This window comes from Hyperoodon ampullatus (assembly GCF_949752795.1).
Source record: "Hyperoodon ampullatus genome assembly, chromosome: 14".
Taxonomy (NCBI): domain Eukaryota; kingdom Metazoa; phylum Chordata; class Mammalia; order Artiodactyla; family Ziphiidae; genus Hyperoodon; species Hyperoodon ampullatus.
Genome location: NC_136927.1, coordinates 3,444,512 through 3,460,703, shown reverse-complemented (window position 1 = coordinate 3,460,703; position 16,192 = coordinate 3,444,512). Strand labels below are relative to the sequence as shown.

Genomic DNA, 16,192 nt, shown 5'->3' with positions numbered 1-16,192 from the left:
CCAGCACTGGCCGCCCGCGGTGGGATGGTGCAGGTCAACTGTTTCCTCCCGCTTCCCCCGCCCCAGACCTCCTACACTCCACACAAGCCGCGCACGGACCCCCCCAGACCTCCCCCCAAGAGACCCGGGCTGAGCTTGCGCCAAGCCAGGCAACGTGCTGTCTCACTGCCCTTGAGTCTCTGCTCCCCAACCCATCACTGTGCCTGAGCCTGTGACAGGAGGGTCTACACTGCACTCGTGCTCCACGAGAGGTCTACACTCCATTTCCCACTCAGGAGGGTCTACATTGCACTCGTGCTCCAGGAGAGGTCTACACAGCACTCCCACCCAGGAGGGTCTACAATGCACTCTTGCTTCAGGAGATGTCTACACTCCATTTCCCACCCAGGAGAGGTCTACACACCCCTCCCACCCAAGGAGAGGTCTACACAGCACTCCCACCCCAGGAGAGGTCTACACCCCGTCTCCCACCCAGGAGAGGTCTACGCCCCATCTCCCACCCAGGAGGGTCTACGCAGCCTCAAGGGGATGGTGTGTATGCTCGCAGTGGAGAATACAGAAGAGCATGGTAATGTGCAAGGCCTGGGGGCCAAGCCGGCTCAAGACCATGACGCAGGCTCTCACAGACCAATGGGACCCGATCCTGAGCTTGAGAGGGGGTGAGGAGGAGGCTTGTCCTTCATGGGACACACATTTCCAGGGAGTGTCACATCCATGCCGATCTCCGAGGGGAGCTTGCCAAGAAAGGACACCGTAAAGGAACGCGGTGTCGTGGTGTCTAAAGTGCTCGGGCCCCTCCCTCTCCAGGCACTGAGGGACCTGACCCCTCACCATGCGGCCACAGAGCAGCTGGTGGAGGAAGTGGGCCACCCATTGATGGTTCAAGATCAGTCCCTCTGAGGGTCTTTCCCCGCTTTCTTTCTACAAAGCAAAGCAGCAGTTTCTAGTAAGAGCATTTAGCCCGCACAGTTTCTATGTTCATTTTCTTGAAGTAAAACTCTATGCCGTGTATTGTGTGGTCTTGGGAGTGGATTTTCAGTGCTGGAGGGTGGTTTAATCCAGACAGTGGAGGCCGAAGTATTTTCCCAGAGTGGGGAGGGCTCCCGGTTCCCCTGTCCCAGACCTGCCAGGTGGTCCCGGGGCCCCTCCCCTGAATCCTGGGAGTTTCCTGCCCCCTAGTGGGTGGGGATGGCACCCAGGCTGGCCGGGCTCTGCTGTGAGGACCCGCACCCAAGACGCTCCCCAGACCCTGAAAGCACAGGGGTTCCACCCCGCGCCCGCTACCCTGGACCTCACAGAGGCCACCGTCCATGTGCCAAAAATGGGTCTGCAGGCACGGTGGCTTCCGGCCTTTCAAGTTCAGGGAGGGAACAGGAATCGTGGCCGAGTAAAGCCCCTCCCCTCGTGGGGCACCCTGCCAGGTGAAGGTCACCGTGGGCAGTGGGCGGGTGACTGGCTGGTCCCTCACACTCCAGCCGCCCACGGGCAGGGCGCCTCCCCGCTGGGCTCCAGGGCCGAGCCGTCAAAGGTTCAGCCACACGTGCCCTTTTTCCTCTCCCCGGACGGTGACGGAGGCCTGGGCGGTATAAAGGACTGAGTGTCCCCCTAATGCTGGCTCAGAATCTCCGGGGAAGTCTAGGAAGAGCACAGCTTCCTGGGCGGCGGCTCCCGCTCTGTTCTCCTGACTCAGTGGGTCTGGGATGGGGCCCGGGAACGTGTATTCCCTGGAGGCTCTGGGAGGATTCTGAGCAGCGGCCAGGCTGGGGTGGGGGCAGGGGAGGGGGGGACAGTCGCCTTCTGGCCTTCACCTGGCGGTCTGGGGGTGACGGCCGCCCCCAAAGGCAGCTCGGACCCGAGGGCTCACGCTGTCCGCACCCGGGGAGCAGCATTCTGTGCTGTGAGAGCGGGCAGCCTCTTGGCTGTGCAGACACCCCTCGTGTACATACGGCGGAGCCAGAGACTTCTGGGATTTTTTGGACACAGACTGAAACCCTTGCTCTAAATGGAATAGTTACATAAAGTAACAACGGTGAGTCACAGATCTGGGAATTCTCAGCACGTTAAATGTAAACCATTCGTGTTGTGACATCGTACATGGCTGAGGCATAGCTCCTGGAAACGGGGGCTGACGAACGTGCCCTCCCAACACATCCCAGAGGCGGAGGACAGCTCCTCCATCATTGGACAGCGATGACGAGAGGCGGCACAGGCTTCTTTCCTGTGGACACTGCTCACCACAGAGTAGCCTCGTGCCACCTCTGTCGCTGCACCGTGACCCTGCGAGCTGGGAGTTCGGATTCCGGTTTATGGATGAAAAAGGGCCGTGTGGGCCCCGGGCCCCTGAGCCCGGTCACCCAGGCCTCGGGCTTCCCGGCTCCAAGCCCCTCCTGCACGCGGCTTAACAGGCTCACCAGCCCCTAGTTGTCAGTCCCAAGCCCGTGATGCTCTGAAAACCAAAGGCTGTTTTTGCAACTCGTTTGGAGGCAGAGCCTGACCTGCGTTGAGCTCAAGTGCCGCGGACCCCGAGCTGAACTGCTGGGAGGCCAGCCGGTGTGGGTGTCCTCAGGCGCTGCTGCAGAAACACAGTGGGGTCCACGAGAGTGCCCCCCTGGCCCTGCTGGGGATGTGACCCGACACAGGACTCAGCCCCAACCTGAGGAATGCCCAGTTCTTGAAAGTGTATCTTTTTCAGATAAGAGATCAGGCACCTGCATCTGTGGCTGGTGGTTAAGATTTATCCTTCCTCTGTTTTCTAGAGGCCTTGAGGGGCTTACAAGGCCAAGCTCTGTGTAAACTCAGAGAAAGGAGGACAAAGGTCATGGAGAGAAGCTGAGGAATCTGTTAACAGTCCCTGAGTTGGGTCTGTCACTTTTTCAGACACTGACTTTGGTTCTAAATTTCCTGAAGCTCAGGGGAAGGAAGACACGAAGCCCTCTTTCCTCATGAGAAATTTGTAAGGCCAACTGGCCCGAGGCAGGGGAACGCAATCAGATTCACAGGTTGCATCAGACCGAAACTCTCCGGACCATCCAGTTCCAGAAACTGACCTGGAGACATTCCGGACCACCCAGTTCCAGGAACTGACCTGGGGGCTTTCCACCCGGCCCAGCCTTCCCGCCTTTCGAGGGACGGGACTAGCGGTCCCAAGACTGATGGAACCGGCACCAGATAGTGCCACGACACCCCAAGAGACCACCAGATAAGGAATTCCCTGCGCCCTCCCAGGTTCACCACACCCCTTTCCCTTCTTCCCCTATAAAATCCTGCCCAGCCCTCGCCCGGGGGCGACTTCTCTGGCCCCTTTCTCTCGGACCAGCGAACCTCGCCCGGGAGCGCCCCCTAATAAAGCTCACTTGACGCTTTCCTCTGTTTCGCGGTGCCGTTTGTTAAGATCCGACCTTACAAAATTCACGGAACGTTCAGGATTGGACGACAGCAATATGGTTCCTGGTTTCACAGACGGGGTCAGGGTTTATGATGATCTGAAGACTGAACGTTAAGATTCAAGATTTCACCCTTCAGTGTTTGGGGGTCCTCCCCACCCACCGTCCCAACCACGTGAGGACGAATGTGAGAAGTCGCGATTGGGTTCCATCTCACTTTGTGTTGGAGAGAATGGAGGCCCACAGAAGCAGTGACCATCTCAGGGTCATCCTGGCTGGGGACAGAGTGGGGGCAGACCCAGCTCTGGCGTCGCAGCCCAGGTGGCAGAGACAGAGGCTTCTCAGTGACCCTTCGGGGCCGCGTTCGACCCCAGCTGTACAAAAGATTAGAGACACTTCGATGGGTGGGTCTCACACCAGGTCTCTCCGGTGATGGAGAGGCCATCATATGCGGGGGTCCCTCGTTTTATAAACACGTCCCACACCCAGGGGGTGGGCGGGGCACTTCTCTCCCCTCTTTCTACCCTTGTGCCCCCTCCTGCAGCTGTTCAGGATGTGGGGAAGCTGGGTGCGCAGTCACCAGATGGCACCGAGGGGCGGCCTGGAAGGGGGCTCTGAGCTCTTGCAGGAGCCAGCACTTCTCAGAGTATGTCCAGCGCTGCTTCGGGAATGAACACATCACGTGTCCCACACTCACGTGTATGTTCACGTGATTAACAAAACATAGTTTCACTGGAGACCTCTTAGTAGCTATGTGTCACTATGCATTTTCTCAACCACAGATCTCAGTGTCCTCTAGGCCTGTGACAAATGTGGGCACTAAGAAGAGGGCCTGGCAGGAGACAGTCGGGATTGGCTGTCCAGCTCACAGTGAGGTCCCAGGGTTTGTGTCTGAACTGTGACCCTTTGAAGGAAGTGACCCTTGTCCCACCTTTCCCTGTGACATGGGCTGAAGGGCTTGACCCTCAGAAAGCAGTGACTGGCTAATGGGTGGGCATGTGGCTTAAGCTGAGCCAGTCAGAACCTGCCCTGGGATTTTTCCCACTGCATCTGGAAGAGCAGAGTGCTTCGTGTGGGGACCAAGCTGGGCGGCTGTCAGCCTTGAGTGGCAGGGCTGCGGGTCCAGCCAAGTGGTCCCAAAAGCCACTGTGAGAGAACAAAACCATCGTGCAGAAAGGAGAGGAGAGACTAAGAGCTGCTCCTTTAGCTTCTTGCTGTTCATTTAGGGAGAGTGAGAGCGTACCCAGGTCTCACGACACACGAGGGCGGGGGTGAGGGCGGGGGTGAGGGCGGGGCGAGGGCGGGGCCCGGGGCGAGGGCGGGGCGAGGCGAGGCGAGGGCGGGGCGAGGGCGGGGCCCGGGGCGAGGGCCTCCTGGCTCCTGCTCAGGTCTTGCCTTTGCCTTCACAAGAAGGCACTGAATTAAAATGCCATTCGTCCTTCTGCTGCCTGCCTGGCTTATTGTTTATATGACATTATTATTTTTTAATGAGGATGTATTTTAGTGATTTAGACTTATTGACAAAAAGGAAACACTGCAGGGTCTTTTTTTTTAAGTTTCCTGTGTGATAATGAAATAGCGTTGTGTGTTGGTTTCCCAGGAAACCGCAGGAGGCCAGCCTGTGACTGGATGTGCTGGCAGACGGACTGTGAGAGTTTCTAAAGGTGCATGGATGCCTGGCAAGCAGCTAATAAGAGATCATCTCAGCACTTTGGGTACTACATTGGCAAGATGAAAGACTCAAATATTATTAGAGAATTAGTTAAGCATGAGGGGGTTGCTCTAAGTTGGTTGGAGGAGAGATCTTGAAAACTGTTTCTTTGGATTTCGAAAACAACTTTTAAGATGCGATTTGAACAGTAGCCCTGACGTAATTCATAAGCATCTGTGCGATAAAACGGAGACAGAGCCTCCTATTTCTAAACAGAGGGACATAAAGAGCCACAGCACGTGTCATGTGACGCTGATGGGCTAATTCGGAGCAACTCTGATCAGTCAGGTTGTTGTGCACCTATGAACGGATTCTTAGAATTTTCACTTGAGCAATATTTCTGAAAATTGGGAGAAAAGGATGGCATCACTATTTTTTTTTAGTGAAATGTTAGCTTCGCAAAAGAGCTCTTCCGGCCAAGACCTCATAGGGTTTCTGGCTCTGGAGGAGCGGGCAGGCAGGAAGGGAGGTCAGGAGACCCCGCCCCCGTCGACCAACCATCAATACAAAGATCCTTCCAGAATGGCCGGAGGAGCCAGCAGGTCCTCTCCCTAGTGGGACAATGATTTAACTGGGGAAAACTATAAACGTTTAGAGTCCCTGGATTTGCTGCCAAGGGCATATAGCAAAGGGGGGAAGACTTATTCCAGAAAATCTAAAATCACTAGAAATAGCAAGAGTCTGAGCCACTTGACCTATGACCTGCTCCCCATCCCCCTCAGCCCAGGGTGACAGAAGCTCCACTCTGAGCACATGTGGCCAAGAAGACCCAGCTCCTAGACCAGCAATTTGGTTTCACCTGGAGCAGGAAGCTGCCGGCATCTCTCATCCAACTGCCCACCCCCAGCTCCACAGTGCAGGACTCTATTCCAGGCAGGTATGGCCAAGAGAACTGGGTTTCCTTTCCTCACCCGTCTTCGCTGGGAGGTTGGATGATGTGCACCCGGCACAGCAGGTCGCGAATACTAAGCCCTGACCGCCCCCACCCCAGCTGGCTAGTACGGAAGAAGTTCCACACTGCCCAGAAGAGCAGGGGCTACCGTCTCCACCCAGCGCCCCACTGGTTCAGCAAGTGCGTCACTACGGAGAAGAGGGCTGTCGGCCCCAGTCCAGCTTTGGTGCTGTGACACAGAGGTCCTGCTAGGGGGAGAGTCAGTCCTTAAGAATAGAGAGCGCCCCTGCTCTGCCCGAGGGGAATGGCTGTATTTGGGCCAGAGCAGGCCTAAGGGCATTGCTGGAAACAATGGCGACCACAGGGGTGAGAAATTGAGAGGAAGCTGGCAGCTCCATGATAGCGACAAGTGAAGTAATAATAAACCGGCCAGAAGTTTAGCAGCGAGAACCAGGCAAAGAGACAGCTAAGGAGAGCCCTCTGGGGGTCAGAGAAAAATTCAAAGGTTAACAACATCCTGCCACTGCAAAAGGTCTGGGCTGTAACTGGATCAAACTATGGAGTAATTTATACCCTGGAGCATTGTCAAAAATAATAGAGCTAGCAGGTAGTGGAGGTTAACAGCTGGGTGTGATACCCGTGGTGGTAAACAATCCAGAATCTCAATGGGGAGGCAAGAACAAGAGACAAGGGGACCCTGGCTAAGACCGGTCATCCCTGGTTGTCAGGGAAACTGCACGTGTGCCCAAGGCTGCACCTCTGAGGGGTGACATCGAAGGGTATACACTGCTGAAGAAATGGACTTCCCTGAACTAGTCCAGCAAGTCACTAAACAAATAAGCAGATAAGCAAACAACAATGACAACAACCAGGGGGGTTGAATATCAGTATTCTAAGTTGATACAATATATTATCGAAAATGAGCTGTTTTCCAAAAACAGGAAAGTGTGATCCATACAGAGGAAAAAAAGCAGGCAGCCTCTGGGGAGCCCCAAATATTGGCAGACAAAGACTTTGAAAGTAGCTATTATAATATGTTCAAAGAACTGAAGGAGGTTTTCGAGAGAAGATGGCGGAAGAGTAAGACGCGGAGATCACCTTCCTCCCCACAAATGCATCAGAAATACATCATCTACATGTGGAACAACTCCTACAGAACACCTGCTGAATGCTGGCAGAAGACCTCAGACCTCCCAAAAGGCAAGAAACTCCCCACGTACCTGGGTAGGGCAAAAGAAAACAGAATAAACACAGACAAAAGAATAGGGCCGGGACCTGCACCAGTGGGAGGGAGCCGTGACGGAGGAAAGGTTTCCACACACTAGGAAGCCCCTTCGTGGGCGGAGACTGCGGGTGGCGGAGGGGGGAAGCTTCGGAGCCGCGGAGGAGAGCGCAGCAACAGGGGTGTGGAGGGCAAAGCAGAGAGACTCCTGCACAGAGGAGCGGTGCCGACCGGCACTCACCAGCCCGAGAGGCTCGTCTGCTCACCCGCCGGGGCGGGCGGGGCTGGGAGCTGAGGCGCGGGCTTCGGTGGGAGCGCAGGGAGAGGACTGGGGTTGGCGGCGTGAACACAGCCTGAAGGGGTTAGTGCACCACGGCTGGCCGGGAGGGAGTCCGGGGAAAAGTATGGACCTGCTGAAGAGGCAAGAGACTTCTTACCTCTTTGTTTCCTGGTGCGTGAGGAGAGGGGATTCAGAGCGCTGCTTAAAGGAGGCTCCAGAGACGGGCGCGAGGCGCGGCTGAAAGTGCGGACCCCAGAGACGGGCATGAGACGCTAAGGCTGCTGCTGCTGCCACCAAGAAGCCTGTGTGAGAGCGCAGGTCACTGTCCACTCCCCCCTTCCGGGGAGTCCGTGCAGCCCGCCACTGCCGGGGTCCCGGCATCAGGGACTTCCCCGGGAGAGCGCACGGCGCGCCTCGTGCTGGTGCAACGTCACGCCGGCGTCTGACGCCGCAGGCTCGCCCCGCCTCCCTGCCCCTCCCTCCCTCCGGCCTGAGTGAGCCAGAGTCCCCGCATCAGCGGCTCCTTTAACCCCGTCCTGTCTGAGCGAAGAACAGACGCCCTCCGGCGACCTACACGCAGAGGCGGGGCCAAATCCGAAGCTGAACCCCGGGAGCTGTGCGAACAAAGAAGAGAAAGGGGAATCTCTCCCAGCAGCCTCAGAAGCAGCGGATTAAATCTCCACAATCAACTTATGTACACTGCATCTGTGCAATACCTGAATAGACAACGAATCATCCCAAATTGAGGAGGTGGACTTTGGGAGCAAGATATATTATTTTTTCCCCTTTTCCTCTTTTTATGAGTATGTATGTGTATGCTTCTGTGTGAGATTTTGTCTGTATAGCTTTGCTTTCACCATTTGTCCTAGGGTCCTGACCGTCTGGTTTTTTTTCTTTTTTACTTAAAAAACTTTTTTTTTCTTAATAATTTATTTTTTAATAACTTTATTTTATTTTATCCTACTTCTTTCTTTCTTCCTTCCTCCCTCCCTCCCTTTCTTTCTTTCCTTCTTTCTTATTTTTTCTCCCTTTTATTCTGAGCCTTGTGGATGAAAGGCTCTTGGTGGTCAAGCCAGGAGTCGGTGCTGTGCCTCTGAGGTGGGAGAGCCAACTTTAGGACACTGGTCCACAAGAGACCTTCCAGCTCCACGTAATATCAAATGGCGAAAATCTCCCAGAGATCTCCATCTCAACGCCAAGACCCAGCTTCACTCAATGACCAGCAAGCTACAGTGCTGGACACCCTATGCCAAACAACTAGCAAGACAGGAACACAAGCCCACGCATTAGCAGAGTGGCTGCCTAAAATCATAATAAGGCTACAGACACCCCAAAACACACCACCAGACATGGACCTGCCCACCAGAAAGACAAGATCCAGCCTCATCCACCAGAACACAGGCACTAGTCCCCTCCACCAGGAAGCCTACACAACCCACTGAACCAACCTTAGCCACTGGGGACAGACACCAAAAACAATGGGAACTACGAACCTGCACCCTACAAAAAGGAGACCCAAACACAGTAAGTTAAGCAAAATGAGAAGACAGAAAAACACACAGCAGGTGAAGGAGCAAGGTAAAAACCCACCAGAACTAACAAATGAAGAGGAAATAGGCAGTCTCCCTGAAAAAGAATTCAGAATAATGATAGTAAAGATGATCCAAAATCTTGGAAATAGAATAGAGAAAATGCAAGAAACATTTAACAAGGACCTAGAAGAGCTAAAGAGGAAACAAGCAGTGATGAACAACACAATAAATGAAATTAAAAATACTCTAGAAGGGATCAATAGCAGAATAACTGAGGCAGAAGAACGGATAAGTGATCTGGAAGATAAAATAGTGGAAATAACTACTGCAGAGCAGAATAAAGAAAAAAGAATGAAAAGAATTGAGGACAGTCTCAGAGACCTCTGGGACAACATTAAACACACCAACATTCAAATTATAGGGGTTCCAGAAGAAGAAGAGAAAAAGAAAGGGACTGAGAAAATATTTGAAGAGATTATAGTTGAAAAGTTCCCTAATATGGGAAAGGAAATAGTTAATCAAGTCCAGGAAGCACAGAGAATCCCATACAGGATAAATCCAAGGAGAAACACGCCAAGACACATATTAATCAAACTATCAAAAATTAAATACAAAGAAAAAATATTAAAAGCAGCAAGGGAAAAACAACAAATAACACACAAGGGAATCCCCATAAGGTTAACAGCTGATCTTTCAGCAGAAACTCTGCAAGCCAGAAGGGAGTGGCAGGACATATTTAAAGTGATGAAGGAGAAAAACCTACAACCAAGATTACTCTGCCCAGCAAGGATCTCATTCAGATTTGATGGAGAAATTAAAACCTTTACAGACAAGCAAAAGCTGAGAGTTCAGCACCACCAAACCAGCTTAACAGCAAATGCTAAAGGAACTTCTCTAGGCAAGAAACACAAGAGAAGGAAAAGACCTACAATAACAAACCCAAAACAATTAAGTAAATGGGAATAGGAACATACATATCAATAATTACCTTAAATGTAAATGGATTAAATGCTCCCACCAAAAGACACAGAATGGCTGAATGGATACAAAAACAAGATCTGTATATATGCTGTCTACAAGAGACCCACTTCAGACCTAGGGATGCATACAGACTGAAGGTGAGGGGATGGAAAAAGATATTCCATGCAAATGGAAATCAAAAGAAAGCTGGAGTAGCAATTCTCATATCAGACAAAATAGACTTTAAAATAAAGACTATTACAAGAGACAAAGAAGGACACTACATAATGATCAAGGGATTGATCCAAGAAGAAGATATAACAATTGTAAATATTTATGCACCCAACCTAGGAGCACCTCAATACATAAGGCAAATGCTAACAGCCACAAAAGGGGAAATTGACAGTAACACCATCATAGTAGGGGACTTTAACAAAGAACTGAAGGAGACCATGTGTAAAGAATTAAAGGATGCTGACACTACCACACCAAGTAGAGAATATCAATAAAGAGACAGAAATGACTTAAAAAGAACCTAATGAGAAGTTCTGGAGTTGAAAAATACCATAAGCAAACTTTAAAAATTCACTAGGGGGACTCAGTGGTAGATTTGAGCTGACAGAGGAAAGACTCAGTGCCCTTGAAGACAGAATGGTAGAGATTATGCAATCTGAAAAACAAACAGAACAAAGAATAAGAAAAGAAAACGAACAGAGCACCCGACAACTGTGAGAACGCACGGAGTGAACCAACAGAAGCATAGTGAGGGTACCAGGGTGAGAAGAGCAAGAAGGAAGCAGAGAAAACACTGGAAGCAATAATGACTGAAAACATCCCAAATGTGGTAAAAAAAAAAAAGTCAACACACCCGACAAGCTCCATAAACCACAAGTAAGATAAATGGAACAAGATTCACACCCAGACACAGCATAGTTAAAATTCTGAAAGACAAAGACAAAAAGAAACCCTTGAAGTCAGCAAGAGAAACATGACTTACCCAGAACGACAGAACTCAAATAATATTAACAGCTGACTTCTAATCAGAAAAAATGGAGGACAGAAGACGATGGGGTCACACATTCAAAGTGCTGAAAGAAAACTGTCAACCAAGAATCTTATAGTCAACAAACTATTTTCAAAATGAAGGTGAAATAAAGATATACTGAGATAAACAAAACCCGAAAAATTCATTGCTAGCTGACCTGCCTCACAGGAAACACTAAAGGAAGATTGTCAGGTTGAAAGCAAGTGACACCAGAGAGTAATTCAAATCCACATGAAAAAACAAAAAGTACCAACAAAGGTAATTACATAGGGAATTATAAAAGACAGTATAATTACCTATTTGTTCTCCTTTCTTCTCTTATCTGATTTAAATAGCAATTTCATAAAATAATATGTATATAATTGTATTGTTGGTCCTATAATATATAGAAATGTAACATACTTAACAATAGCTGTGCAAAGAGGCATAAAGAAATGAAGAGAACCAGAAATAGTAAATAAAAAGGTTAAAATGATAAACTCTAAATAGATACTTGCTCACCTTTCTTCTCTCAACTTCTTGAAAAGACACAAAATTCTATCAAATGATACCTATAAAAATGCATTCTTGGGTTTGCCACATATATGGATGTAATATGTATAATAATAACACAAAGAGGGGAGGAGGGAATAGATCTATCCAGAAATATAGAGATTTAGTATAAATCTGAAGCAAATACTGATACTAGAGCAATCACTATAAACAATAACTGAAAAAATATATAGTAAAAGCAAAACAAGGGAGTTAAAATGGTACACTAGAAAGTATCCACTCAAAAGAGAAGATGACAGCGAAGGAAAAATAGAGAAATAGAGACATGAGACTTATAGAAGGCAAACACCAAAATGGCAGAGGTAAATTCTGCCTTAGCAGTAATTACATTAAATGTGAATGGATTAAACAACCTGGTGAACAGGTAGAGATTGGCAGAATGAATAAAATAACATGATCCAACTATATGCTGCGTGCAAGAGACACATTTTAGATCCAAAGATTCAAATAGGTTGAAAGTGAAAGGATGGAAATGATACACTATGTGAACGGGAACCAAAAGAGAATTGGAGTTGGCTGTACTAATATCAGACCAAATAGACTTTAAGACAAAATTGTTACTAGAGAAAAAGAGGGACACTCTGTACTAATAAAAAGGGTCTATCCACCACGAAGATACAACAGTTATAAACATATATGCACCTAAAAACAGAGCCTGCAAATACATGAGATTAAAACAGACAGAAATGAAGTGAGAAATAGACAATGTTAACAATAATAGTTGGAGACTTCAATGCAGCAGATGGCAGGAGATCAAGAGTGTGGAAGACTTGAACAGCACTGTAAATCAACCAGGCATAATAGACACACACGAAACTCACCACACAGCAACAGCAGAGCAACACACCCTTTGCAAGTGAATTCTTGCAGCACAGACCAGATGCTATGCCATAAAACAAGAATCAATAAATTTGAAAGGATTGAAAATATACAAAGTGTGTTCTTTGACCACAATGGAATAAAATTAAAAATCAGTAACAGAAGAAGATTTGAGAAGCTCATAAATCTGAGGAAACTAAAACACACACACCTAAATAACCAATATGGCGAATGGGTGACTTGTGTGGTATGTGAATTACATCTCAATCTGGTTGTTTAAAAGATGTGGTTCAAAGGAAATGTTCCCATTGGAGCTGGCACTTCCAAGGTCCCTCTGTTGGGATCCCATGCATCTGCCTACAATTCTCCCAAATCATAAGGGTCAAAGTCGGGACCCAGCAAGATTATAGAGCACATAATTCTGGAAGAAAGATGGGCCTCACCCTATCTACCTGAGAACCCAGGAGCAGACAGAGAGCCCAGACATGCGAGTTCTTAGCCTGGACTCCATGGGGCCTTCGCTGGAGGCGACTACCACAGGCTTCGGGGCAGGGGCTGGAGCCCCAGATTCAAGGTGAAAATCCTGGGTGGAGAGAGCATCCACACCTTTGATCAACTTTCTTGAACCGAAAAGCATTAGGACCCAAAAAGCATCTGTGGGAATCGTAGAAGGAACCCCTTCCTCCAGGCACAGGGCTTGCCAAGGCCCCTCCTTCACTCAGCCACACATCCCAGGGCTACGACAGCTCAGCTCTGCACAGCAGGTCTGGCAGGAGAGATGGAGCTGCGAGCCCGAGGCCCATCAGTGTGCGTCTGGGGAAGACGTTCAAAAGCCTCAAGGGATTCCCTAGTGGCGCAGTGGTTGAGAGTCCGCCTGCCGATGCAGGAGAGACGGGTTTGTGCCCCGGTCCAGGAAGATCCCACATGCCGCGGAGAGGCTGGGCCCGTGAGCCATGGCCGCTGAGCCTGCGCATCCGGAGCCTGTGCTCCGCAATGGGAGAGGCCACAACAGTGAGAGGCCCGCGCACCACACACACACACACACACACACACACACACACACACACACAAAAAGCCTCGTCAAGACTTGGCTCTCTGATCTATTACGTGAGGATCTGAACAACCTCCTTGCAGGACGTACTGTGGATTCCACGTCCCTCTCCCCTCCTCCCTCCCTGCCTTCTTCCTCCACATGTGTACACGTGTATGTACTTAGGAATGCATGTACGTGTGCACATATGCATGTGTGTATATGCCTAGCTCAGTGGCTGTACGCATTTAATAATCCTCCATGCAAATCAGCTGAAATCTGAATCTCAAAACACCCGCATGTGTGAGAGGAGAAACAGACTGAATGCCTCCTATCAACCCATTCTGAGAGTGCTTTCATGAACAAAGAGTCCAGAATTGATGAATCCAGTCCTGGCAGTGCTGGGAATGGCCACAGGCACCTGGGAGTTGGGCTGCAGGAGATGGTGAGGGCGGGGGTCAGTAAGCTCTGGACACATTCGTGGGGTGGGGCTGTGTGTGCAGCCTCAGCACCTGCATGTGGAACGACCTTGGCCTCAGGCTTGTGGTGTGAACAAGGACGAGAACCGCTCTACCTCGCAGGGCTGGTGTGAGCGTAGAACGAGCGTGCCCGGCCCAGAGCAGGCGCTCAGTCAGTGCTCAGCACATGCGGAGCCGTGAAGCGCGCAGCCCGCAGAGCTGATGCCCGGTCACTGTGAACACCATCCACGAGGCCTGATGGTCTAAGCGCAGCAGGCCCAGGAATCCAGGACACATCAAGGCAGGTGCTGGTGACTGTCTCTAATTGCTGACCCAGAACGTGCTGGACGGCGGACCTGCCGCTTCCCAACGTGCTGCTTTTGGTACAAGCTGCGGCGTCCTTATCAGGAAGAGGCAGGTCAGTGTCTGCAGCTCTTCACCTGAAAATCTAAAGCCCCTCAACTGTAGACAAATGTTCCTTCTGAACATGTGCAGTGCTGCTTGCTGTTTTCCCTGCGCCCACGGCTACGGTACAGACGTGGGGCCCGGCGTCCTTGTCAACAGAGCACATGAGGCCGACCGAGCGAGCTGGTGCCACCCTGCCATCCCCCTGCTGTCCCAGTCCCACTGTGACCTCATACCTAAGCCACAATTTAAAAGAAGCCATTTTGTTGAGCCTCAGGGCTCAATAAGGCCTAAATTCCGATCAGAATGACGGTGAGAATTATTTTAGATTAAATATTGATTTAGAGTATGAATGCCAAGGGGTGGGGCGGGCCTGCGTGTCCATCAGAGAGCTTGGTGAATTTCATCCCTGTCAAGGCTCAGCACCTCTGAAACCAAGCAGTCTGGGACTGACCGGGCCCCAGCTCTCTACCGGCTGCTTCAACCGGTTTTGTTCGTGAACGTGAGAGACTGACTGGGGCGCTTGTGGGGGAAGCGGAGCCCCTCCCGGAGACACCGCCACGGCTGCCTCTAGGGAACGCCCCCCGCCCACCCCCGACGGAGGCCTCACCCAGGACTCGCTCAGCTCCACGGGGAGTGCGCAGGCGCGAAGGAGGCCTGGGACGGGCAGGGCAGAGTCCCGGGGGTCTCAGCTGGAGGCGGACAGCCCCTCGGGGCGGGGTCTCCCTGGCCCCAGGGCTCCCGTCCTGCTCACCTGACCCTGTTAACTGACCCAGCGACGCTGTGACCAAAGTGCCCTCTTCAGCACAGGGAAGCAAGCAGGGGGGCCGGCGGGAGGGGAGGCCACCACCCGGGGCGGGGGTCCCACGTGGTACCAGTTGGGCAGGCTCGGGGCCCCCTTTACCCAGCCGGGGTCCAGAGGCCACCAAGTTCCACGGTGACCTCCAGAAGACTCCGGGTCTCTTTCCGAAAACAAAATGGAACGAGGATGGTTTGCGGATCGACGTCCACTTTGGGCGAGTGACTGACCTAGGAGCCAGCCTCGAGCCAGGGACCTGGGGGCCAGAGACGAGCGAGGACCCTCCTCGTCCGGGAAGGGGCGCCGCTTGTCCCCGGCTCTGCCTGCCCCGTGCGGTCGCGGGGCCCCTGGGGAGGGGGCGGGCCCGCATAACAGGCACCCACCTCAGACTCCGTCGCGTCCCCTGACTTCTCCTGGAGGGTCCCGCCCTCGGTCAGCGCGGCACCGTTGTACTTGTTGCAGATGTCCTCATCTGAGTAGTGTAGCCCGCCGGGGCTGGGCCGAGGCGGGGACCTGGGTGGGACGGGGATACCAGTTACCCCCCAACCAAGGCCTCCCGACCCACCCTCTGGCCTGCTTCGAGGCTGAGTGGGAGAAATCCGCCGCCTCCGGCACCATTTTGACCCCCAATGCAAACAATTCGCAGTCCCCCTGCAGCTTCGCATGACGCCTGCCCCATCTGGGGCCGGGAGATCTCCTGAGACCACGTCGCTGCACCTGAGACCTGCCCTCTTTTTCCGTCTCTGGAAATGTCTTTAAAACATCCCTAACTCCCCACCACCCTGCCCCCCACCCCCGGCTCGGCGCTACCCCACTGGGGGGCCCGTGGGCGTGGGCACAGCCGAGCAAGCCCTCAGGGGGAGGCAGCACCGGGGGCTGGAGCTGTTGCAGCCCTACCTGGTCCCGTTCTTCTTTGAGAAGGTGTTCTTCACGTTGAGGTGGCGGCTGCTGAGCTCCAAGGTGGCAAATCCCCCGTTGTCCAGGGTCACGGACTCCTCCATGTTGGAGATGCTCTTACCTAAAGCCGGGCGGGGAAACGAGCACAGATGCTGCAGTAAGTTGCTGCCCGATGGCCTGCTGGACGGAGCCCAGGGCCGGGCCGGC

The 16,192-nt window shown here is 51.9% G+C and overlaps 1 protein-coding gene across 1 annotated transcript in view; it reads right to left on the bottom strand.

Moving 5' to 3' along the window:
- SDK1 (sidekick cell adhesion molecule 1) overlaps positions 1-16,192 on the bottom strand; it is a gene marked incomplete at both ends in the record, with an annotated part of 840,970 nt that overhangs the window by 414 nt on the left and 824,364 nt on the right. The window contains 2 exons of the mRNA XM_079719129.1: positions 15,472-15,601; positions 15,986-16,106. Coding sequence (XP_079575255.1) covers positions 15,472-15,601; positions 15,986-16,106 — 251 coding nt within the window. The remainder of the gene's footprint in view (positions 1-15,471; positions 15,602-15,985; positions 16,107-16,192) is intronic.